This window comes from Malus domestica, chromosome 13, assembly GCF_042453785.1.
Source record: "Malus domestica chromosome 13, GDT2T_hap1".
Classification (NCBI taxonomy): Eukaryota; Viridiplantae; Streptophyta; class Magnoliopsida; order Rosales; family Rosaceae; genus Malus; species Malus domestica.
Window position 1 is genome coordinate 2,398,861 of NC_091673.1, and position 23,699 is coordinate 2,422,559.

Here is a 23,699-nt window from a genome sequence, read left to right on the forward strand (position 1 = left end):
TAAAATACAACTTATCAAAAACTTAACTATTTATTTTACAACTGATTATTCTTAATTAAAAAAAAACACAACAATCTCAAACTAGCTCTCAATCACAACTTAAAATCAAAATTATTAAATTCATTTTGAATCGGAGTTGATATATTTTCCAATTAAAGTAGAGATAAAATGTCACTGGTTTGGTATTGTTGTACTTTGAAAAAAAAAATTGTTTCTGTTGTGCTGTGAAAATAAGCCCATTTTTGCTGCTTCACATTTTCAACTTTTTTCACCTAAAACTGTAAAAATAAGCTGTTTTTAAGTGTTTACCAAACACCTTTTTTAACTCAATTTTTTTTTGTACTCACTTTTTATAAAAACACCTCGGTACCAAACCAGTACTAAGCCATGTGGATTAACTTGTCAATATGCAAAAAGCAACGTGAATTCGACTTGTCAATTCGAAAAATCAACCGGGAAGGAAAAAAGAAAACAAAATTACAAAAGCCCTCCCTACGGAATGGATGGAACATAAATACCAACATGCATGTATTTTTTCATGCGACTGAAATATAATACCCAACTACTTGGTAGTGGTGTGGACTCCAATTTTCCGTTTGAACGTAAAATTTGGTGCCCGTGGTCCTAAAGCAAAACGAAAAAAGTTAGAAGGCAGGGGTAAAAGGGGAGGCTGAGGCTCTTCCGCCAGTCAATGCACCTGTCTTTTGCTCCAATTGGCAACTTTTTGTACAAAGTTGTGGACGTACTGCTTTATTCAACTCATCTATCTTACGTCTTCAATTTTAGTTGTTAAATCCAAAAGACTGAGTAGCGATTCTTAACAATTGCTCCAACGTTCTTCGTTGAAACTTTCTTGCAAAGAAGTGGCATATGGCACTCACGCCGCCATTGCAATTACAATTAAGTCCGTCTCTTAACCGATTGAGAAACTTTTCTGTCACGTCCTTCAGTTTCATCCTTCTAGGATAATTGGGGACCGTTTTTACTTTCATGCTGTGAACGCAAGATTGGGCTAAGAATGTGTTCATCTCACTCGTCAAGCGACCATGATGCGAGATAGACACATAGACGTATAAGCCCGTCCTACCAGTAAAGGTTTTTCTTGGGATCTTGGGAGTCTGACTTCAATGAAAGAATGTCACTGGTACCAAAGAGAGTTGTACAATTTTGACAATGAGATTTAAAATTTTCATATGCTTCTCATCCCGAGTACGCCAAGATACAATTACAGCCTCTACATTCTAAAACAAGTCTTATTTGGAACGAACCTGTTTTTAAACAAGTACAGCACAGCAAAGCTAGCCACTGCCCTGGCAATAAGGACCTGAGGTTTCCATGGCTTCCAACAGTTTAACCTGACACCACTACTTAAATAAGCCCCAATCCATCGAGAGAAGAAGTGCAGCCTACAAGTTTTTTGAAACCTCTGAATTGAAAATTCCTGGATGAAGTAATGCAGCAAGCTTTGATAAGCCCCATGTGAGCTAATAATAATCAACATTGGAAATATTATTTAACTCTTCGATGCTAAAATTGATAAGGGTACAATGATCAAATAACAAAAAAGATCATCTCTCTATAAGTAACATATCAGACCGGAAAAACGGATATGACATAATTCAATTCACAAACATTCAAGATTCTGTGTCTGGGCTCTGTATGTTTCAAGGATTCAATTAAGCTGCAAATGGAGCTTCATGAACTAATTTTCATGTTAAGTTATATCCAAATAATCATATATCATTTCGGGCAAAAATGCAAGTTTAGTGATCTAACCTAAAGGTAGTTTGTGAAGGGGCCAGAGAGAGAGCAGCTTCCTCACTTGGGCTCATAATTTCCCACCTTGGTAAAGAATGCAGCCAAACTGCTATGGAAAGTTTCTAAAGAGAATCCCTGCACACCTTAAAGGAAATTGTCTGAATTCGAACTTAACATGTATATGCTTCAAGAACAATGTGTCTGGCGTTCACCAAATCATCAACCTACGTGCATGCTAAAGTTGCATTGATGTAGGACCAAGTTAAAGATTACGTCGTGAAACCAGGAAAATGTTACCTTTGGTAACTTATCTTGCTGGGCAAGATGATCCACATGAAGCCTCACATTAGATGCACAATGAATCCAAATGCTACGATCAATCTCCGAATATACAGTGGAAACTATGTCAAACAATGTTTCTGCTCCATTTTCTATCGCTTTCAAGACAGAACTTTCTCTTGCTCTGCGGTTCCTGAAAGGTAAGACTCCTCTGTCGGAATACATCTAATATGGTGCCATGATAATCCTTTTCTGAAATATAGTTTTTACCAAGAACATTGATAATGATTTTACCGACATACAAAACAGGGGGAAAAGGGAGAGAGAGTTTTATACTTGAGATATCCACAAAGCATGTGCTTTGGCCATAGGTTAACTCTCCCATGAATGGGGACCAAGGCATGTGGGGAAAGCTCCATGAATTTGTAAGTTGATTGAAAATAATCCTGTGTTTGAAAAAAAAAAATTATGGTTATACGTATGTAATTATGACAACGGGAGTAAGCTAGACCACCATAGCATGTGGCATACCATTAACCTCTGCTTTATAGAGAAAATTAACTTAAAGTAATATACCATAGATAGGAACTTACAGTCATATTTCCCCCACCAGTAACATCCAGTACAGCACTACCTTGACTGCAACAAACCAAAGCTTTTTTTCAGCAGAGCAGTCCCAACAGGTAAAAAAGTTGGAGCTATTATAAAATCTAATTTCGAGAACCAAAACTGAAAAGAATAGGAAACTTTGGGGGATAGGCAAAGCTAGAAACATAAACCGACCTAAAAAAGTAAACAAGAAGGCACAGATATTTTCTATTGCTGGTGTAAGTGCATAAGAGGAAAACACCATAAATTAGAATTTTAGCCTAAAGCAAGGCGGTTGATTCATAATATAGCATAAAGTTTACAACAGGTTTTCACAAGCAAGGGGCTGATCAAATCATATATAGGGGTGCTCATAACAAAGAAGAACTCTCTTCTATCTCACCCCACACAATGATCGCCAACAATCAATGAGTGAGTACTAGCATGGAGCAGTGCCATATGCCCATCTGTATGCCCCTGAATTAAAGTAAATAAATAAACAAAAAAAATGTTATTTTCAAACTGCATAATAGATTAATTTCAGAAGTTATATCAAATAGAAAGACTAAATCAGTAAAACTCTATATCATTAGTTGTAAATATGAAACCAAAACCTACAATATGCTTTTTTTCCCTAAGAAAGCATAAAGCATTGGTACCAACGTTTCAGCAAGGATATCAAGATTACCAAACAGTTAATAACTCATTAGAATAATGGAAAAATAATAAGCTTAAGAATATCTGAGAATAAGTGGCTTTTACTGGTTAAAATCAAAGATTGAACTTCTGCGAGAGAAAAAAAGGGAATGTAGTGAGGTTCATCACTCTATTCCAATTCCTTTCATAATATGATTTTATTTAGAATAAGAAAGTCAAGTGAGAAATACCGGAGAAAAAACGGCAATCAATCGCTGACCACCAATGCAAATCTCTTCAGTTCCAGAAATTGCAGTGAAGCCAAGAGACCAGTCATCTGTCATCATGTATTACCATAAAATTAGGAAGTACATTTTATATGGAGACCTTAAGAAGAGCAGAACAAACAACCCAAAGTAATAAAATAGTAAACTAGAAGGTAATGGCAACTCATATCCCTAATCTCATATAAAGCATCCGTCTTCCATCTTACTAAAAGATTACCAGTCATTCTACCTTTTTAATTTAAAAACTTTATTGATGTACAATCCAAAATTGTAAAAGAGGACAGACACTAGGATATCAAGCGCTTTGAAATAAAGGTCTTTCCTCTTCATCTAAAGTTAGTTTCAAAATTGACCTCATCTAGAAATCACAGTAAAATGTGGTACAATCACAAAATTGAGCTAAGCTCCTCATTACTAGACTTCTCAGTCGCTGGAAACACAAAGTGTTAAGATAACAACCTTTTCCAATGCGTCGCATGGTATTTTCATGTGCTAATAAAGTAGCATCAGGATTGCAACGCTGAATAACTGAAAGACCTGGAAACATTAAAAAGACCAAATGTCTACATATCAATTTAGTTTGACCAAACACAAATGTTAAATAAAAATATGACTTACCATATTTTGTCTAGTTTTACCAAAAAACTTACCATCTACATGATCGCGATGGTGATGAGTAACAAAGACAACTAACTTTCTTGGCAATGAAGTTACAATTTGTGCGAGCTGAATGTATAAAGTATAAAATAAGTTACCAAGAGCTTCAATAAATAGCTAAAACTAAACCATACTACAGAGGCAGCAGAGCAAACTATCATGTCATACCTCTTCATGAAATTCAGACCGGCATCCAGGGTCCACTATCAATGCATCTCCACAAGCAATAAAATCATCCTCTACAAATTCATTTGAAGCATTTTTGGGTGCAAAAACAATCAGATTTGTTGTATAAAAAGGTTTTCCTGTCCTGCTTCCCATAGGTACAAGCACAACACCAGGAGGGTACTCCTGCAATCACAACAATCTTTACTCCGGGGGAACACAATAATACAAAGCGTATAATGGAAATAAATAAGGGAGTTAATAAGACCGAAAACACACGGCAAACCTGGTAAGGTAAGGTGGATGGAATGTTCATCTCTCTCGATTTCTCAGATTCATTTAGAAGACCGGCAACTATCAACGGCCCCACACGATCACTGCTTGGTTTCACTTCAAGAAGCCAGCTTAGACAACTCGGGACAGACATCCATTTACACGATTCTGCATAAGTACATCTAACATAAGCTGCATATATCTCACCAAAATATCATATCCATTACCATATATAATTCACACGAAGTACATTTACTTAATAAATTAAACAGAGTTCAAAAAGGGAAAACAAAGAAATGCTCAAGCGACAGTGATATGAGCAAACCTTGTAAATTTTGCTCCGAAGCTACCAATTTTCCCCTAATAAACACCGAATTGATTGGCGGCCCGGGTCCGAACTGAGCTTCCTCCACGTACTTGGACAACCTCCAATCTCCACCGTCAGCCGCCTTAGACCCTACTTGTTCCAGAACCTACTAAACCAATACTTATAAGTATATAAAACCCTAAACCCAAAAATTACAATTCCACGATTTGAAACCACACGATACCTGGTTGAGAGCCGACTCGAAGTCGAATTTTGCCAAATCGATCTTCCCCGACCACGGTTCTGCGCCTGCCACTGCAATCGAGGGCTTCGATAGTCCTTCTACAAGGTTCAATTGGGAGGATGGCAAGTCCCAGAGATCAGAATCGACGTACGAGTCGTACTCATCGCAGTCGAACTTCGGCGGTCGCGTCTGTTTCACGAGGAGGAATTCGGCGTCGTTTTGAGGATTCTCGAGAATCACAGCTAGCTTGTGGTGCGCTGCCATTGCTAAGACTTGGAAGAATGCGACGGAAAGGTTGATGAAGGAGAAGAGCAAGAGGGTTAGGATTTAAAATTCGCAGGTAGTTGTACCAAACCGCGGCATGCAGACACAACGGACGGAACGGAATGAGACGGGAGAGAGCAAAGATGTCATAAAGAGGAAGAAGAAGGATTATGATTTCATGTTCTACTGATTTGGAATAAGTCGTTCAGGTTGTGAGGGTAACCGAAATTCATTTAAAATTCGTCGCGTAAAATAGCATGTTCCCATGTTTTAGACGTACTAAACGAAAACGGAACGCCTCGTCCCCTCCGTTTTTTCCCATTTCACCTACCAAACGGTACATGAAGAAGTAGGTGGTGCGGGAACAGTGATGTGACCTTTATTGGAGGTTTAAGTCGTTGGAATAGCCTCGCGTTGGTGTAAAAACTAGAAAAAAATAATGAGCTGTGTTGGGCTTAATCTGTATTTAGCTAAGCCCACTTATAGATTGGGCTACTGCTTGGGCCTTGACGCACCCCAATTCGTACGTGGCTGTTATAAATAGTTCTTTCGATATAATAGTTCCGAACTCTCTTTTTTTTTTAATAGAAAAGAAAATTCTAATAATAGTGGGCTGAAAAAAAACATAAGTCTCCAACAGAAAAGGAAATTGTAATAATGGTTTCTTAATTTTAATCGAATTTGAACAATAGTATCTTAACTAAAAATTCATGATTATTAATCACTCAATTCCTCAAAACGAGCAGTTATGGTCATTTTCATTAAATACGTTACAACTTCCATAAAAATGAGTCATGTTAAAAGAATCATTGTTACAATTAAATTTTTGAAGGACTATTACTCTAATTGTGTAAAAATTGAGGACCATTTTTTCAATTGGGTTTAAAATACGGGATCATTTTTTTCAATTGGGTGAAAGTTGAGATAAAATTTCTACAACTTTCTCCTTTAGTTTTCTATATTTGCCCCTTCATTCAGCCTGAAATACGTGGTATGTAACTTATTTTAACGGAAGTTTCAACGAAATTGACGAAAATAATCACATGTATACTTTTTAATGAGTTAAAGAACAATAATCATACATTTTTAATCGAGGAATCATTACTTAATTAAAATTAAAGTATTAGAATTTTGTCGACAAAAACAATGGAACTGTAGAAGTACAAGTACAAAAGCTTACGGTTGGAAACCGGTTCTGAGAGTCCGTTATTTTTACAAGTAAAAACAAATAAGAAAAAAAAAGGAGTTGAAGGGGAAACTGGTAGGGGAAGAAAAGGCAAGTGAGTTGGCTTTGGGTCTCTTCTCCAGCTCCCTTAAGCTCTCCCTCTCTCTCTCTCTCTCTCTTTCTCACGGGACAATGGTACAAAACCCTAATTTAATCTTTTCTTTCTGCCGCGTTTGGATTAGATCAAAAACCTATTTTCCAATCCCCTGACCTGTTCGCCATAGAATTCTCTTCCCCTCTCCATTTCCCGAGATCAGAAAAGGAGAGAGCGATCCAATACGACTTTGAACTGCGCGCTTCGGCGACCAAAAGTTGCAATTTTATCATTGTTTTTTCAATCCGGTTCTTTCATGATTAGACCAACTCAGCTGCTTCGGAGGAGATTGCTCTAATTTCCAGATTGTGAAGTAGATTGGAGAGAGAAGAAAGGGGAGAGAGAGAGATGGGGACGAATTCGAAATTGGAAGGGACGTCTGCGGCGGCGATACGGCGGGACCCCTATGAGGTGCTGAGCGTTTCGAGGGATTCGACTGATCAGGAGATTAAAACCGCTTACAGAAAGCTTGCTCTCAAGTGAGTTCAATTCCCTTGGTTTGTTTAATTCAAATATTCTGTTTTATTCATGATTATTGTAGGTTTAGTGTTTGATTTGAGCTTAGTGAGGAATTAGGATATTATTATTAGAAAAACTAATGAAAATGGCTTGAAAACTTTGAGTTTGAAAACTTTGAGTTTTAACGGTAAGAACAAAATAAAGGGTAAAATGAATAGTATAGGATTGACTTTTAGCGTAAAAATATGGATTTTCATTAAAGTAAACAGTATCACGGGCTTTTCGTTAAAACTCCCATTATTATTACGATTGAGATTATGGGCAAGAGTGACATATATTCAAACCCGAGCTTTCAAACATATGCCGAAAATGCGGTATATAGTCTTGTGCTTGGAGTTGATCTTCGCCATTGTAGCTGTTTTAATAATGTTTTTATCATAGAGACTTTTTTTTTCGGTAACAAGTGGGAATTGAGCTGCCTTACCGTGTTTTCAATCCATTCTGCTGGATCTGTCAGTATCTCCTGGTTAAAAATGGAACTAGAATTATTTAGAAATATATACTTTATGCAGAAAGAATCGGTATGTCCATGCTGTATTTGCTGTATAGTGCCCCCATGCAAGAATGTATCTATGTCAATGCCTCAAAGATGATGAACAATCTTGAATGCCTAGTGAATTTTGCTGTATTTGCTGTAATGTGCCCCCATGCATGAATGTATCTATGTCGATGCCTCAAAGATGATGAACAATCTTGAATGCCAAGTGAATTTTGGTATCAGCATATTTAATTGTTGCTTGGTGCCCAAATGCTCCCTTCCTCACTCTCTCTCACTCATAAATCTTACACTTTACCCTTGATAGATGAATAACAACCCCATTTCATGAATACAACAATGATTCTACGCAATATTTCCTTGTTTTTCTTGTTTCACGTATTTTTATTGTGTATGGTCATTGTAATGTGATGAAAGTACACATGAGTGTTCATTCAGTGTGATGTTAATAACTAGAATGCTATTGTGAAACATATTTCACGTACAATCTTGTTTTGAACCAAATTATGAAAAGGTATCATCCAGACAAGAATACCAACAATCCTGAAGCTTCAGAACATTTCAAGGAGGTTGCATTTTCGTATAGCATCTTGTCCGATCCAGAGAAGAGGAGGCAGTACGACAATGCAGGGTTTGAGGTGCTTTTCTAATTTAGCTTACTATTCTATACCATCCCTCTCCCCAAACCCACAATAAACATATGTACTGCTGAGTAGATTCTTGATTCCATTTGTTTGTGTCTACTGTGTAATTTTAAGGATTGTGTCAGTCAATACTTCTATTCAGATTTGATCGTTTTAAATTACATTTCATTTGTCTACATGGAGTTTCAATTTTAATCATTTATGTTCCGCTTTTCTTTGAAAATATAGACCTCTTTGGAATTTATGCCACTTTCTAACGTCTTAATAATGTTGCAATAGATCTGTTCTTATCAGTTCTAAATTTGTTTCAGGCTCTTGATGCTGATGCCATGGACATGGAAATTGACTTGTCAAACCTGGGGACTGTAAATACAATGTTTGCTGCTTTGTTCAGGTAATACATTGTTAGATATATGTGTGGGTTTCGGTTCATTGTCTTTTGATATTCATTTTGTTTGTTTATAGCAAGTTGGGTGTTCCTATCAAGACGACAATTTCCGCCAATGTACTTGAAGAAGCTCTTAATGGCACAGTTACAGTCAGACCTCTCCCGATTGGAACTTCAGTTAGTGGAAAGGTGCTATTTCTTTCATATCACTATGAAACAATAGTGGATTTGGCGCATCTTTTACATATTTTGTGGTTTGCTGCAGGTGGAGAAACAGTGTGCTCACTTTTTTGGTGTAACAATCAGTGAGCAACAAGCCGAATCTGGGATTGTAGTTAGAGTTACTTCAACTGCACAAAGCAAATTTAAGGTGCATATAATATATATATTTTTTTTTTTACTGAATTAGGTCCTTTTCTGCATCCTGTTGATGATGATGTACCTGAAGCGTCTATCTTTGTGTTTTATGCACTCAATTTATCTGCTTTGTTAATATTACTAGGAAAATACTTACATTTCAATCAAACCATTATGATGTGCAGTTACTTTATTTTGAGCAAGATGCCAATGGTGGTTATGGTTTAGCCTTACAGGTACTTCATATGCTTCTCCGATGCTTCTCCATCTCATTTCTTACTGATAATCATGTTTGAACTCCGTTGGAGTAAATTGCGTGAAATCATTTTAGATTTAAACATCAGCAGTTGGCTTCTACTTGTCTGCTCTATAGTGTGCCTGTTGAGAATATCGCATTTAAGAATGGGAAAAATAGAACAAACTCCGGAAATCGAAAACAAATAACCAAGATAAATAACACCAAGAATTTACATGGTGCGGCAATATGTGCCTACGTCCACGGGACAGCAACAACAATCTTTCACTATATCAATAATGAGTACAACCAATAATCTTGCCAAATCTCTAGAACTAGGACTTGATGAAAAACTTGAAAGAACAAGAACAAGAAATACACTATCTCTTTTCTTTTCTCTCGCACACACTTTACAATATTCTCTCACTTTAATCCCTTGAGTGGTATACAATTTATTGTTTTTCTCCCTCCAATTCAAAACTAGTACAATAGCCCTTTATATAGACATAATAAAGGTCTTCTTCAATAAGGATTATTAATCCTAATTGGAATCTAGTTATAAATCCCACTCCAATTGAGAAACTAACTTCAATTGGGAAAACAATTTAATCCTCTAAGACTATAATTCCTTATCGATTTAGGACAACTTATCATGCAACAATCTCCCCCTCTAGACCATGAAGAAGATATACCCAAAAAAAAAAAGGATTGCTCCTCTTGACCAAACTCCCATTGATCGAACTTTTCATGACCAGACTCCCCCTGATTGAATTACCCATAACCAAGCTCCCCCTGATCGAACTACTCATTAACCAAGACCCTCTTGATTAGAATTCTCTTGACCAGGCTCCCTTTGATCGCAATACCCATGACCAGACTCCATGTCATCGAACATCTCTTGACCAAAATTCACTTGACCACTTCTCTTGACCAGGCTCCCCCTGATCAGAACTACCATCGTCATTGGCAAAGGCAATTATAGACTTCTTTGCCAGAAAACATCGCTTATCTTCATCTTGGTCCAATCAGCATCAAACATACTTGCTGGCTTGCTCTTAACACCTTCAGTAAAGCATGTCCTCCTCTTGATTTCCACGTAACCCAATTAAAGCAGGTTGCACCCTCCGTTCTAAACGGATATCAGCCAAACCGAGCTCTGATACCACTTGTTGAGAATATCGCGTTTAAGAATGGAAAAAATAGAACAAACTCCGGAAATCGAAAACAAATAACCAAAATAAATAACACCAAGAATTTACGTGGTTCGGCAATATCAATAATGAGTACAACCAATACAACAACAACAACAACAACAACAACAACAAAGCCTTTTCCCACTAAGTGGGGTCGGCTATATGAATCCTAGAACGCCATTGCGCTCGGTTTTGTGTCATGTCTTCCGTTCGATCCAAGTACTCTAAGTCTTTTCTTAGAGTCTCTTCCAAAGTTTTCCTAGGTCTTCCTCTACCCCTTCGGCCCTGAACCTCTGTCCCGTAGTCACATCTTCGAACCGGAGCGTCAGTCGGCCTTCTTTGCCCATGTCCAAATCACCGGAACCGATTTTCTCTCATCTTTCCTTCAATTTCGGCTACTCCTACTTTACCTCGGATATCCTCATGCCCAATCTTATCCTTTCTCGTGTGCCCACACATCCCACGAAGCATCCTCATCTCCGCTACACCCATTTTGTGTACGTGTTGATGCTTCACCGTCCAACATTCTGTGCCATACAACATCGTTGGCCTTATTGTCGTCCTATAAAATTTTCCCTTGAGCTTCAGTGACCTACGACGGTCACATAACACGCCGGATGCACTCTTACACTTCATCCATCCAGGTCGTATTCTATGGTTGAGATCTCCATCTAATTCTCCGTTCTCTTGCAAGATAGATCCTAGGCAGCAAAAACGGTCGCTTTTTGTGATCTTCCCTAGATTGCTCCGGTCATTAGTGTGGATAAGTATATAAATGAATAGAGATAGGAAAGCAAACACAAGATGTACGTTTTTTTTTTGAGAAGAAACGAGAGAAAATATATTAAAAGAGGGCAAAACGCGGAAAGAAGAGGACAGCCAAGTGGACAAGATAACCACCAGGCGCAGAGAAAAAACCAGGAGAAAACCCCTGAACTAGAAAAAAAACTAACTAGAAAAACAAGGAAGGCTACGCCAAATCAAATGACAGCTGCCACCAAATCCCTAGCTATAGAAAGAGGATTATAATCTCTAAATTCAGCAGCCACAGAAGACCATAGAGCAGCCCAGTGTTTCGTTTTATCCCAGAGCTCCTCGACTTCAACTCCCATGTAGTCCTCAAAAACTCTTTTGTTACGCTCCCTCCAAATGTTCCAGATGAGGGCCATCAGCAGGGAACCCCACAAGGATTTGGCTTTCCTCCCTTTTCCTAAGGCATCAAACTCGGTGCTTAGAAGCTCAAAACAGCCCTTTGGGATGACCCAGACTGCTCCAACTTCCTTGAGCAAATTCCACCAGAGTTGGATACTGTACGGGCAATGGAGGAACACATGATTGACACTTTCCTCCCCTGACTTACACAGAACGCACCAATGAGGAGAAAAACAAGTATAGGGCATTCTCCTTTGGATTTGATCACAAGTGTTAACTTTCCGAAGCGCCACTAGCCACACCAGGACTTTAACTTTTGGGGGGACCTTAGCTTTCCAAATCTGAGGGGACGGAAGGAATTGATGCACAGAATCGTTGTTTCGAAGGAAGGAGAAATAGGACTTGCAGGTGAACTGGCCGGAACCTTCCAAAATCCACCTTCTCCTGTCAGCTCTGGAAAGACACAGCCGCACAGCTTCCACCTTCTGCAGTAAACCGGCCACCTCTTCAATCTCAGAATCTCTAAGGTTTCTCCTGAAATCGAAATTCCAGCTTACCGACTGTAAAGAATGAACCGTCAGCCGTGAAATGCTCAGGTTTTTTGTCGTAGAAAGCATGAATAATCTGGGGAAGATATCTTTCAAAAGACCGCCCTCCAGCCAGCCATCCTCCCAAAACCTCAACCTCTCCCCGTTACCAAGCACAAACTTACAAAAAGGAAGAAAAGACGGGGAACCAGCCGAGATTTCGGACCACGGACATCTGCTTGAGCCCCGCCTCGGGGGATTAGCGTCCCAGCCGTTAGCGTGCAGACCATACTTGCTCCTAATCACCTTGTGCCAAAGAGAATTAGGTTCAAGAGGGAATCTCCACAGCCACTTGGCTAGTAGTGCGACATTCCGAAATCTCAAATTTCCCAGGCCAAGGCCTCCGTCCTCCTTGCTCTTGCAAACATCCCCCCACTTGACTAAGTGAAACTTCTTTCCCTCCCCCACCCCCTCCCAAAGAAACCCATTCATAAGCTTCTCCAGTTTACGAATGACCCCACATGGGACTTTGAAAAGGGACATGTAGTACACGGGCAAAGAACCCAGGACGGCTTGAATCAGGGTTAATCTTCCTCCTCTGGATAAAAAAGCTTTCTTCCAACCTTGGAGCCTCAATTCCACCTTCTCAACCACCGGATCCCAAAACTTAATAGACTTTGGCTTTCCACCTAGAGGGAGGCCGAGGTACGACATTGGCCAAGCGCCCACCTCGCAACCCCAAGAGCTAGCGAGCCTATAAATCTTCTCACAGTCAGAATTGATACCCACCAAAGAACACTTAGTTTTGTTAATCTTCAGGCCTGACACCTTTCCAAAAAGATCCAGTAAAAGCAGCAGATTATTCCAATTCTCCTCGTGCCCATTCAAGAAGAAGATGGTATCATCCGCAAATTGAAGGTGAGAGATCTCCACGTTATCGACTCCGACGCGCAAACCCTTGATCAAATGATTACCTTGGGCCTTCTCAATCATCCTGCTCAGAACATCAACAACAAGGGTGAACAAAAACGGGGACAACGGATCTCCTTGTCTCAGACCTCTAGAAGCTTTGAATTTACCTCTGGGTCTTCCATTAATCAAAACAGAAAAATTAGCTGTACCAAGGCACCCAAGCATCCATTTCCTCCATCTAAACCCGAAACCCTTTCTTAAAAGAACATCCTCCAAAAAGCTCCAGTCAACATGGTCATAGGCCTTTTCAAAATCGATCTTGAAGACCAAGCCCTCCTCCTTCTTCTGCCTTACCTCTTCGACCACCTCATTAGAGACGAGAACGGCGTCAAGAATTTGTCTACCTTTAACGAAAGCTCCTTGGGAAGGGGAAATTGTACTACCCATAACCTCCTTTAGTCTGTTAGCAAGGACTTTGGTCACGATCTTGTAAAGGCTGGTAACTAAACACAAGATGTACGTGGTTCACCCAGATTGGCTACGTCCACGGAATAGAAGAGTTCTCATTAATTGTGAAGGGTTTACACAAGTACATAGGTTCAAGCTCTCCTTTAGTGAGTACAAGTGAATGATTTAGTACAAATGACATTAGGAAATATTGTGAGAGAATGATCTCGTAATCACGAAACTTCTAAGTATCGGAGTGTGGTATCGTCTTGACTTGCCTTATCTGTCTCATAGGTAGATGTGGCATCTTCTCTGGAAGTACTCTTCCTCCATCCAGGGGTGGTATCTTTAACTGGTGGAGATGCACAAGGTAATGTATCAATTTCACTTGAAGCTTACTTGTAGTTTCAGGCTTGGTCAAGCGCGATACAAACCATGTAGTAGGAGTCTCCCAAGTCGCCGAGCTAGGGGATCTGCTGAAAGAGGTGACAGACAAGGTAAGCAATCAGAGCTCCGGCTGATTGTTCACCTTCTCCCTATCTTGCAGCAGCATGAAGGATAAAGAGAAGAAAGATGAGAAGAGATGATATGGGATACTTTTGCTTTTGAAGAAGTAACTTTCCACAGGCTTATTCTTGAACTGAGCTGGAGGGTTTTCTGGTTTCCTCCAGAGCCGACTGAAGAATTTGAGGGTCAAAACAAGTCCATAAAATCTAGAGTACGTTCGACCCTACTGATATGGGATACTTTTGCTTTTGACAGAGTAATGGATGTATCGGCACGTGTGCTGTTACGCTTGTCTCCACATGCTTCCTTGTATCCTTCGCACTTGCCCTATCTGTTCCTCAAGCAGATGCGGTATCTTCCCTGGAAACATAAGATGTTGAAGATGAGTACTCGAGAGCAATGCCAGGTAAGTAATCAGGTAAGGGGTTCCAGGCAGTCAGTTCCTGGCTGGAAGCTTGATTCCAAGTGCTGACTGATTGCTCTCTTTCTCCTTGTCTTGCAGGTAACAACAAGGCCAAAGGAAAAGACAGGGAAAAAGCATGATATGGGATACTCTTGCTTTTAACCCTGATGATATGAGATATTCTTGCTCTAGTATAGCTTGTTTGCAAAGGTATTATCGGGGGGAAAGAAAGCTGAATATTTCGAAAGGCTTCGTTGGGAGTGCCCTCTCAGATATGAGGAAGGGTTGAACATTTTTGCAGGTCTGCCTGTCCGTTGGGGATGGAGGTCGACATATATAGGAGTCTCCCTAACAACAAGTAGTAATGCTATTCCTTTACCCTGCTTGGTCATAGCACGGTAGTGGGAGCTACCAGCTTCACATGTTTTAACTCTGTCAGAGCACTTTGAAAAAGTGGTCTGTCATATCTGGCTCTCGAGAAGTCTTCGACAGAATGCCCATAATTTCCGCAAAGCTGAGTGTGCGTGTGACAGGTGCTGACAAGGCTAGAAAAGAAGGTGCCTCTTCGATTTCTGAGATCGGCCCTCGTGGTCTCTGAGCAGCCCAGCTTTTGAGAAAGCGAGCGTCTCTTCGATTGATTCGGAGAACGATGCATCTTCGATTTTTAAGAAAGCAATCATGATGGGGGTCTGGCTCTCGAGATTCGGGGAGCAGTGTCACTTCGATTTTTGAGAAAGTAATCATGTTGGAAGTCTGGCTCTCGAGATTCGGAGGGCAGTGCCTCTTCGATTTTGGAGCAAGCAATCTTGTTGGGAGTGTTTTCTCGAATGTGAGTAAAGGTTGGGCATGTTTGCTAGTCTACCTTGCCACGAAGCACAGAGGTTGACACACAAGGATTTTCGAATTATCCAGCAATGGTACTGTTCCTTTACCCTCTCTTCGATTTTTGAGAAAGTAGTCATGTTGGGAGTCTGGCTCTCGAGATTCGGAGGACGGTGCCTCTTCGATTTTGGAGCAAGCAATCTTATTGGTAGTGTTTTCTCGAGTGTGAGTAAAGGTTGGGCATGTTTGCTAGTCTACCTTGCCACGAAGCACAGAGGTTGACACACAGGGACTTTCCAATTATCCAGCAGTGGTACTGTTCCTTTACCCTTGTGGGTAATAATATGGTAGCTAGACCTTCAAAATTTATGGGTCTAAACTTTGTTAGTGCTGTTTCTTTGCTATTCTTTTACCTTTCTTGGTCAGAGCGATGTAGTGGGAGCTGCAAGCTTTACGTGCTCAATTTTGGCAGAGAACTTTGGCAAAGTTATCTGTGGTACCCATGAGCTATTGTTGCGTGTGGGAAGTGGGTGATTCAACAGTAAGATTCATGTGTTTTCTACTTCCTCAGAAGTCTTCGACAGAATGCCCATAATTTCCGCAAAGCTGAGTGTGCGTGTGACAGGTGCTGACAAGGCTGGAAAAGTAGGTGCCTCTTCGATTTCTGAGATCGGCCCTCGTGGTCTCTGAGGAGCCCAGCTTTTGAGAAAGCGAGCGCCTCTTCGATTTCTGAGATCGGCCTTCGTGGTCTTTGAGCAGCCTAACTTTTGAGAAAGCAAACGCCTCTTCGATTTCTGAGATCAACCCTCGTGGTCTCTAAGCAGCCCAGCTTTTGAGAAAGCAAACGCCTCTTCGATTTCTGAGCAGGCGCCTCTTCGATTTCTGAAGATCCGTCGAGTGCAGATTTTTATAGGGGCTGGCATTAAGTTCCAAAGCACACTTGAATCTCCACCAGTAGAAGCTCCATTCTTGCACTTCTAAGATCTTGATTTGTCCAACCTCTTCTCTCTTCAACACCTTTGAAAATGTCTGGCCCCTCCGACCGTCGTTTTGACTTGAACCTTGTTGAAGAGGCAGCCCCGCCTTCTCCAGACAACATATGGCGCCCATCCTTCGTCTCCCCTACTGGTCCTCTTACCGTTGGGGATTCTGTGATGAAGAATGATATGACTGCTGCGGTGGTGGCCAGGAACCTTCTCACTCCCAAAGATAACAGACTACTTTCCAAACGGTCTGATGAGTTAGCTGTTAAGGATTCGCTGGCTCTCAGTGTTCAGTGTGCAGGTTCTGTGTCTAATATGGCCCAACGCCTATTTGCTCGAACCCGCCAAGTTGAATCATTGGCGGCTGAGGTGATGAGTCTCAAACAGGAGATTAGAGGGCTCAAGCATGAGAATAAACAGTTGCACCGGCTCGCACATGACTATGCTACAAACATGAAGAGGAAGCTTGACCAGATGAAGGAAACTGATGGTCAGGTTTTACTTGATCATCAGAGATTTGTGGGTTTGTTCCAAAGGCATTTATTGCCTTCGTCTTCTGGGGCTGTACCGCGTAATGAAGCTCCAAATAATCAACCTCTGATGCCTCCTCCTTCTAGGGTTCTGTCCAGTACTGAGGTTCCGAATGATCCCCCTCCGGTGCCTTCTCTTTCTGGGGCTCTACCGACTGCTGAGACTTCTCCTAAGCAACCCTTGTGAAGGCTCCCTCTTGTTTGTTTATTTTGACTCATGTATATGTACACATTTGTAGCTTATCAGGGATATCAATAAATAAGTTTTCCTTCATTTCAACGTATTGTGTTAAATACACCAAAACCTTCTTCGCTAAGTTCTTTGAATTTTCTTTTGTTGAAGCTTGTATGTTGAAGCTTTCTGAGTGGAGCATGTAGGTTGGGGTAGTGTTCCCTTAATTTCCCGAGTGAGGAAAACTTCTCGATTGGAGACTTGGAAAATCCAAGTCACTGAGTGGGATCGGCTATATGAATCTTAGAACGCCATTGTGCTCGGTCCTGTGTCATGTCCTTCGTTAGATCCAAGTACTCTAAGTCTTTTCTTAGAGTCTCTTCCAAAGTTTTCCTAGGTCTTCCTCTACCCCTTCGGCCCTGAACCTCTGTCCCATAGTCGCATCTTCTAATCGGAGCGTCAGTAGGCCTTCGTTGCACATGTCCAAACCACCGTAACCGATTTTCTCTCATCTTGCCTTCAATTTCGGCTACTCCTACTTTACCCCGGATATCCTCATTCTTAATCTTATCCTTTCTCGTGTGCCCACACATCCAACGAAGCATCCTCATCTCCGCTACACCCATTTTGTGTATGTGTTGATGCTTCACCGCCCAACATTCTGTGCCATACAGCATCGCTGGCCTTATTGCCGTCCTATAAAATTTTCCCTTGAGCTTCAGTGGCATACGGCGGTCACACAACACGCCGGATGCACTCTTCCACTTCATCCATCCAGCTTGTATTCTATGGTTGAGATCTCCATCTAATTCTCCGTTCTTTTGCAAGATAGATCCTAGGTAACGAAAACGGTCGCTCTTTGGTATTTCTTGATCTCCGATCCTCACCCCTAACTCGTTTTGGCCTCCATTTGCACTGAACTTGCACTCCATATATTCTGTCTTTGATCGGCTTAGGCGAAGACCTTTAGATTCCAACACTTCTCTCCAAAGGTTAAGCTTTGCATTTACCCCTTCCTGAGTTTCATCTATCAACACTATATCGTCTGCGAAAAGCATACACCAAGGAATATCATCTTGAATATGTCCTGTTAACTCATCCATTACCAACGCAAAAAGGTAAGGACTTAAGGATGAGCCTTGATGTAATCCTACAGTTATGGGAAAGCTTTCGGTTTGTCCTTCATGAGTTCTTACGGCAGTCTTTGCTCCTTCATACATATCCTTTATAGCTTGGATATATGCTACTCGTACTCCTTTCTTCTCTAAAATCCTCCAAAGAATGTCTCTTGGGACCCTATCATACGCTTTTTCTAAATCTATAAAGACCATGTGTAAATCCTTTTTCCCATCTCTATATCTTTCCATCAATCTTCGTAAGAGATAGATTGCCTCCATGGTTGAGCGCCCTGGCATGAACCCGAATTGGTTGTCTGAAACCCGTGTCTCTTGCCTCAATCTATGCTCAATGACTCTCTCCCAGAGCTTCATTGTATGACTCATTAGCTTAATACCCCTATAGTTCATGCAATTTTGTACGTCACCCTTATTCTTGTAGATAGGCACCAAAGTGCTCGTTCGCCACTCATTTGGCATCTTCTTCGTTTTCAAAATCCTATTGAAAAGGTCAGTGAGCCATGTTATACCTGTCTCTCCCAAAACTTTCCACACTTCGATTGGTATATCGTCTGGGCCTACTGCTTTTCTATGCTTCATCTTCTTCAAAGCTACAACCACTTCTTCCTTCCGGATTCTACGATAAAAAGAGTAGTTTCTACACTCTTCTGAGTTACTCAACTCCCCTAAAGAAGCACTCCTTTCATGTCCTTCATTGAAAAGATTATGAAAATAACCTTTCCATCTGTCTTTAACCGCGTTCTCTGTAGCAAGAACCTTTCCATCCTCATCCTTGATGCACCTCACTTGGTTTAGGTCCTTTGTCTTCTTTTCCCTTGCTCTAGCTAATTTATAGATATCCAACTCTCCTTCTTTGGTATCTAGTCGCTTATACATATCGTCATAAGCCGCTAACTTAGCTTCTCTCACAGCTTTCTTCGCTTCTTGCTTCGCTTTTCTATACCTTTCACCATTTTCATCGGTCCTATCCTTGTATAAGGCTTTACAACATTCCTTCTTAGCCTTCACCTTTGTTTGTACCTCCTCATTCCACCACCAAGATTCCTTTTGGTGTGGGGCAAAACCTTTGGACTCTCCTAATACCTCTTTTGCTACTTTTCGAATACAACTAGCCATGGAATCCCACATTTGGCTAGCTTCCCTCTCTCTATCCCACACACACTGGGTGATTACTTTCTCTTTGAAAATGACTTGTTTTTCTTCTTTTAGATTCCACCATCTAGTCCTTGGGCACTTCCAAGTCTTGTTCTTTTGTCTCACTCTTTTGATATGTACATCCATCACCAACAAGCGATGTTGATTAGCCACGCTCTCTCCTGGTATAACTTTGCAATCCTTACAAGTTATACGATCTCCTTTCCTCATTAGGAGAAAATCTATTTGTGTTTTTGACGACCCACTCTTGTAGGTGATCACATGTTCTTCTCTCTTCTTAAAGAAGGTGTTGGCTAAGAAGAGATCATATGCCATTGCAAAATCCAAGATAGCTTCCCCATCCTCGTTTCTCTCCCCAAAACCATGGCCACCATGGAAACCTCCATAGTTGCCTGTCTCCCTGCCCACGTGTCCATTTAAATCTCCTCCTATAAATAACTTCTCCGTCTGAGCAATTCCTTGCACCAAGTCTCCAAGGTCTTCCCAAAATTTCTCCTTCGAACTCTTATCCAACCCTACTTGAGGTGCGTACGCACTAATCACATTGATAAGTTCTTGTCCTATTACAATCTTGATTGCTATGATTCTATCTCCTACCCTCTTGACATCTACAACATCTTGTGTCAAGGTCTTGTCCACGATGATGCCAACACCGTTTCTCGTTCTATTTGTGCCCGAATACCAAAGTTTAAACCCTGAGTTTTCTAGATCCTTTGCCTTACTACCAACCCACTTAGTTTCTTGTAGGCACATAATATTTATCCTTCTCCTCACCATAACTTCCACTACTTCCATAGATTTTCCCGTTAAGGTTCCTATATTCCACGTTCCTAAACGCATTTTGCTCTCTTGAACTCTACCCTTCTGTCCTAGCTTCTTCACCCTCCCCCGTCTAATAGGATCAAAGTACTTCTTTTGTGTGTCCCGTGTAAAGTTGATAGGAGCATATGCTCCCAAACAACTTTGAGTGGAGTCGTTCGAAAAGAAGTTTCTATGGCCCCCTTGCTCATTTAACATTGCATCCGGGTGCCGATGGAGATACAGCGACCCTTGCTCATTTATCACTGTGCTCGGGCCACACAGCGCGCCACTTACGGGTGACGCCCTAGCTTTAGCGCGATTTTGTTCTGGATTCATTTTCATAAGGATTCGACGTGATCATGGAGTGCCGGCTGTCGACTACCTGACGCCCTCCCCCTCCTCCTTTATCCGGGCTTGGGACCGGCAATGTAAGATACATAGGCGGAGTTATGAGTACAACCAATAATCTTGCAAAATCTCTAGAACTAGGACTCGACGAAAAACCTGAAAGAACAAGAACAAGAAATACACTATCTCTTTTCTTTTCTCTCGCACACACTTTACAATATTCTCTCACTCTAATCCCTTGAGTGGTATACAATTTATTGTTTTGCTCCCTCCAATTCAAAACTAGTACAATAGCCCCTTTATATAGACATAATAAATGTCTTCTTCAATAAGGATTATTAATCCTAATTGGAATCTAGTTATAAATCCTACTCCAATTGAGAAACTAACTCCAATTGGGAAAACAATTTAATCCTCTAAGACTATAATTCCTTATAGACTTTGGACAACTTATCATGGGCTGGAAAAACCTAACAGTGCCGACAATACACCTGCACACACAACCTGAGCGGATCTAGCGATCACCAAACCTCCTTTGAACCTGTTATGAAAAGTAATTTTAACCAGATGATAGTCTTGTCATGAACATTCTCCCCATGTTTGACTGAAGCAATGTATGTTCAAGTACGTAAAGCCTTATAAGAAAACTTACGAGAAAAGAGAAACTTTGGAATAATACACCATCACTCTCTGTATCTAAGATAGATAATATCGATAAAGTGTCACTCTGCATTATTCTTCTGTGCATTTTATCCAGACCAGTCTGTTGATTTCATGTCTAATTTATAAGCTATTTCAATTTTTGTGTGTTCTAATTTGCTTTGTTATAGCAAGTTACAATTCAATATTATACCATTGTTTCTTTTCTTTTCATGACTGGATTAGTATTAATTACTCTGTATTTGTTTCGTCAATACCAGCTATGTTCTAACTCATGGCACTTGCACGTGGATATAGTAAATATAAAGTTATTGTTTCACTGTGCAGGAAGATAGTGAGAAGACAGGCAAAATAACATCTGCAGGGATGTATTTTCTGCATTTTCAAGTATACAGAATGGATTCCACTTTGAATGCGGTATGCAGGACATTGATTTTTCTCCACTTAGAATTTGTTCCCTGCTGTTTGTGTATGGGCCTGAGAAGTGGTGATATAGTAGATTTCTATTTATGGCTCAAAATGGTGTTGTTTGGTTGTAATGGTGCAGTTGGCTATGGCAAAGGACCCTGAAGCTGCTTTTTTTAAGAGGTTGGAAGGTCTTCAACCCTGTGAGGTCTCACAACTAAAAGCTGGCACTCATATATTCGCTGTTTATGGTCTGAACTTTGATTTGGTCCCTTATTCTTTTGCTTTCTGGGGTTAACTCCGTCATAAATCGTTGGTCATCCTGTTGTTTAACCTCCACTTATATTTCTTCAGGAGACAATTTTTTTAAGACTGCTACCTATACAATTGAGGCACTTTGTGTAAGGTCTTACGAGGATACGACGGAGAAGCTTAAAGAGATTGAGGCTCAGATTTTGAGAAAGAGAAATGAACTTCGTCAATTTGAGTCAGAGTACAGGAAGGTATTGATCTGGATTTTCCTGGCTGTGGCTTGTAATAGGAATTGATCGTGTTTGTTTTTAAAAGTTTTCTGCAATGTTATGTAGGCACTGCAACGCTTTCAAGAAGTGACCAACAGATACACCCAAGAAAAGCAATCTGTAAGTTTTTGTCGTGCATAGTTCTCTTCGTTTGTAACACACTGCTAAGCATGGATGCACGCACAAACATACTCGTTATTAACATGAAATTCTAAGTTGTACACGTGAACTTCTTTTATGCTTATTTTCTTTACCGAGTCAAGATTCTAGGCCAGGTTTTGGGTTTCAGTTAAAAGAAAAAAACCACAATGAAGTTTGATGGTAGTGTCTAAGCGGTATCCCAGATATCAATTCGAGCAAAGCATTACTTTCAGAATAATGCGTAGCAGCCACAATCTGTCGAGTACTTTCAGACTCCGTGATCTGATGTGGTTGGCTAGTAAAGTTCACCCTCCCAGCAGGTCTGGTTTACCCAATCCTCACCAGCTGATCTGGTTTTAATGGAATTTGAGGGACTTAGTCTCTAGGTCTAAAGTTCACCCCTATTTGTTTTAATCACTGAAGACTTTGTGTGGCTATCATCTCATATCTAAAGTATCCCTCCCTTCCGTATTTATTTTCTGATTGGATCTTATCATTCTGCTTAATCAGGTAGATGAGCTGCTGAAACAGAGAGACAGTATCCATTCTTCTTTCACCATCACCAAGACAAACAATATTATCGTGGGTGGTGGTAGTGGTATGACTAACGGCAGCACTAGCAAAAATTCTGGCGAGGATTCAAAGGCGGAGAGCCCAATGGAAGACGGAGGCTCTGACGGGAAGGATAAGTCGGGGAAAAAGAAATGGTTCAATCTTAACCTCAAAGGATCAGATAAAAAACTTGGTTGAGATTCTCTGTGTGGATTATTTTTTATTATTTGAGATGTTTCAATATCCATTCGTGCTAATGCTTGCGCCGTTCGGCTGCATAGAGGCTTGTCTTGTATTGTCTTGTCTTTGAAATTTTTCTCTCATAGGTTGTCCCGTTGTTGTTCTTGGTGTCATATGTTGTAATTTTGCTTCTGTAAAACGTGCCAGTTAGAAAATGCCTCTGTATAAATATCATAATGTTCGAGTTTCTCGTGAATTATCCATGTTTATGCACCATTTCATTTCAAACATAGTTCTGATGCCACAGATTTTCGGTTTTGCCCGTCTCATCCGATATACATTGGCACACCATCACGTAGTATTAGTATCAATTCTCTTATTTTATGCACGTTCATCTATTTATTAATATTATATCTTAATTCACGACACATGAACTCTCTTATTTCAATCATAACATGTTTTGTGCACGAACAAATACAATCATAAATTGAAATTTTCAACACCACAATATTTGTCCTTTTGGGGTTGATTCTATCAATGGAGAATCGAGCATTCGATGTTTTTTTTTTAGCAAATCAAGAGAAAAGGGAGAACCAGGCGTGTAGACGGAGCATCCAAGTAATGGGGAGTGCCACTATTGCTTTCATTGTTCTACTAGTGCAAGTCTGCGGGAATCCCGATCTGCATCTCCGGAAACATATGATGATGGGTAAATATATTTCCAATGCATATTACA

At 40.5% G+C, this 23,699-nt stretch overlaps 2 protein-coding genes across 5 annotated transcripts; one reads left to right on the forward strand and one right to left on the reverse strand.

Annotated features, from left to right (window-relative positions):
* Positions 1-1,174: 1,174 nt before the first annotated feature.
* On the reverse strand, positions 1,175-5,780 carry LOC103414401 (uncharacterized). Of its 4 annotated transcripts, none has more exons than XM_029091493.2 (13): positions 5,195-5,780; positions 4,969-5,116; positions 4,657-4,811; positions 4,374-4,556; positions 4,199-4,274; positions 4,008-4,085; positions 3,513-3,598; positions 3,029-3,102; positions 2,631-2,676; positions 2,374-2,483; positions 2,056-2,230; positions 1,777-1,893; positions 1,175-1,441 (listed from the first exon to the last, which is right to left on the reverse strand). In XM_029091493.2, exons 1-12 carry the CDS (start codon positions 5,456-5,458, stop codon positions 1,819-1,821), a joined length of 1,470 nt encoding a protein of 489 aa, XP_028947326.1. In that variant the 5' UTR covers positions 5,459-5,780; the 3' UTR covers positions 1,175-1,441; positions 1,777-1,818. The 4 variants fall into 4 exon arrangements, with proteins under 4 accessions (XP_028947326.1, XP_028947327.1, XP_028947328.1 ...); XM_029091494.2 differs by having other exon boundaries at positions 1,175-1,693; XM_029091495.2 differs by lacking the exon at positions 1,175-1,441 and adding an exon at positions 1,447-1,484.
* Positions 5,781-6,653: 873 nt separating this feature from the next.
* LOC103451631 (chaperone protein dnaJ 15-like) lies at positions 6,654-23,219 on the forward strand. The gene is made up of 11 exons (XM_008391045.4): positions 6,654-7,256; positions 8,307-8,430; positions 8,748-8,830; positions 8,902-9,013; positions 9,090-9,194; positions 9,367-9,417; positions 21,492-21,581; positions 21,712-21,820; positions 21,924-22,072; positions 22,157-22,210; positions 22,742-23,219. Exons 1-11 carry the CDS (start codon positions 7,126-7,128, stop codon positions 22,979-22,981), a joined length of 1,248 nt encoding a protein of 415 aa, XP_008389267.2. The 5' UTR covers positions 6,654-7,125; the 3' UTR covers positions 22,982-23,219.
* The last annotated feature ends 480 nt before the right edge of the window (positions 23,220-23,699 follow it).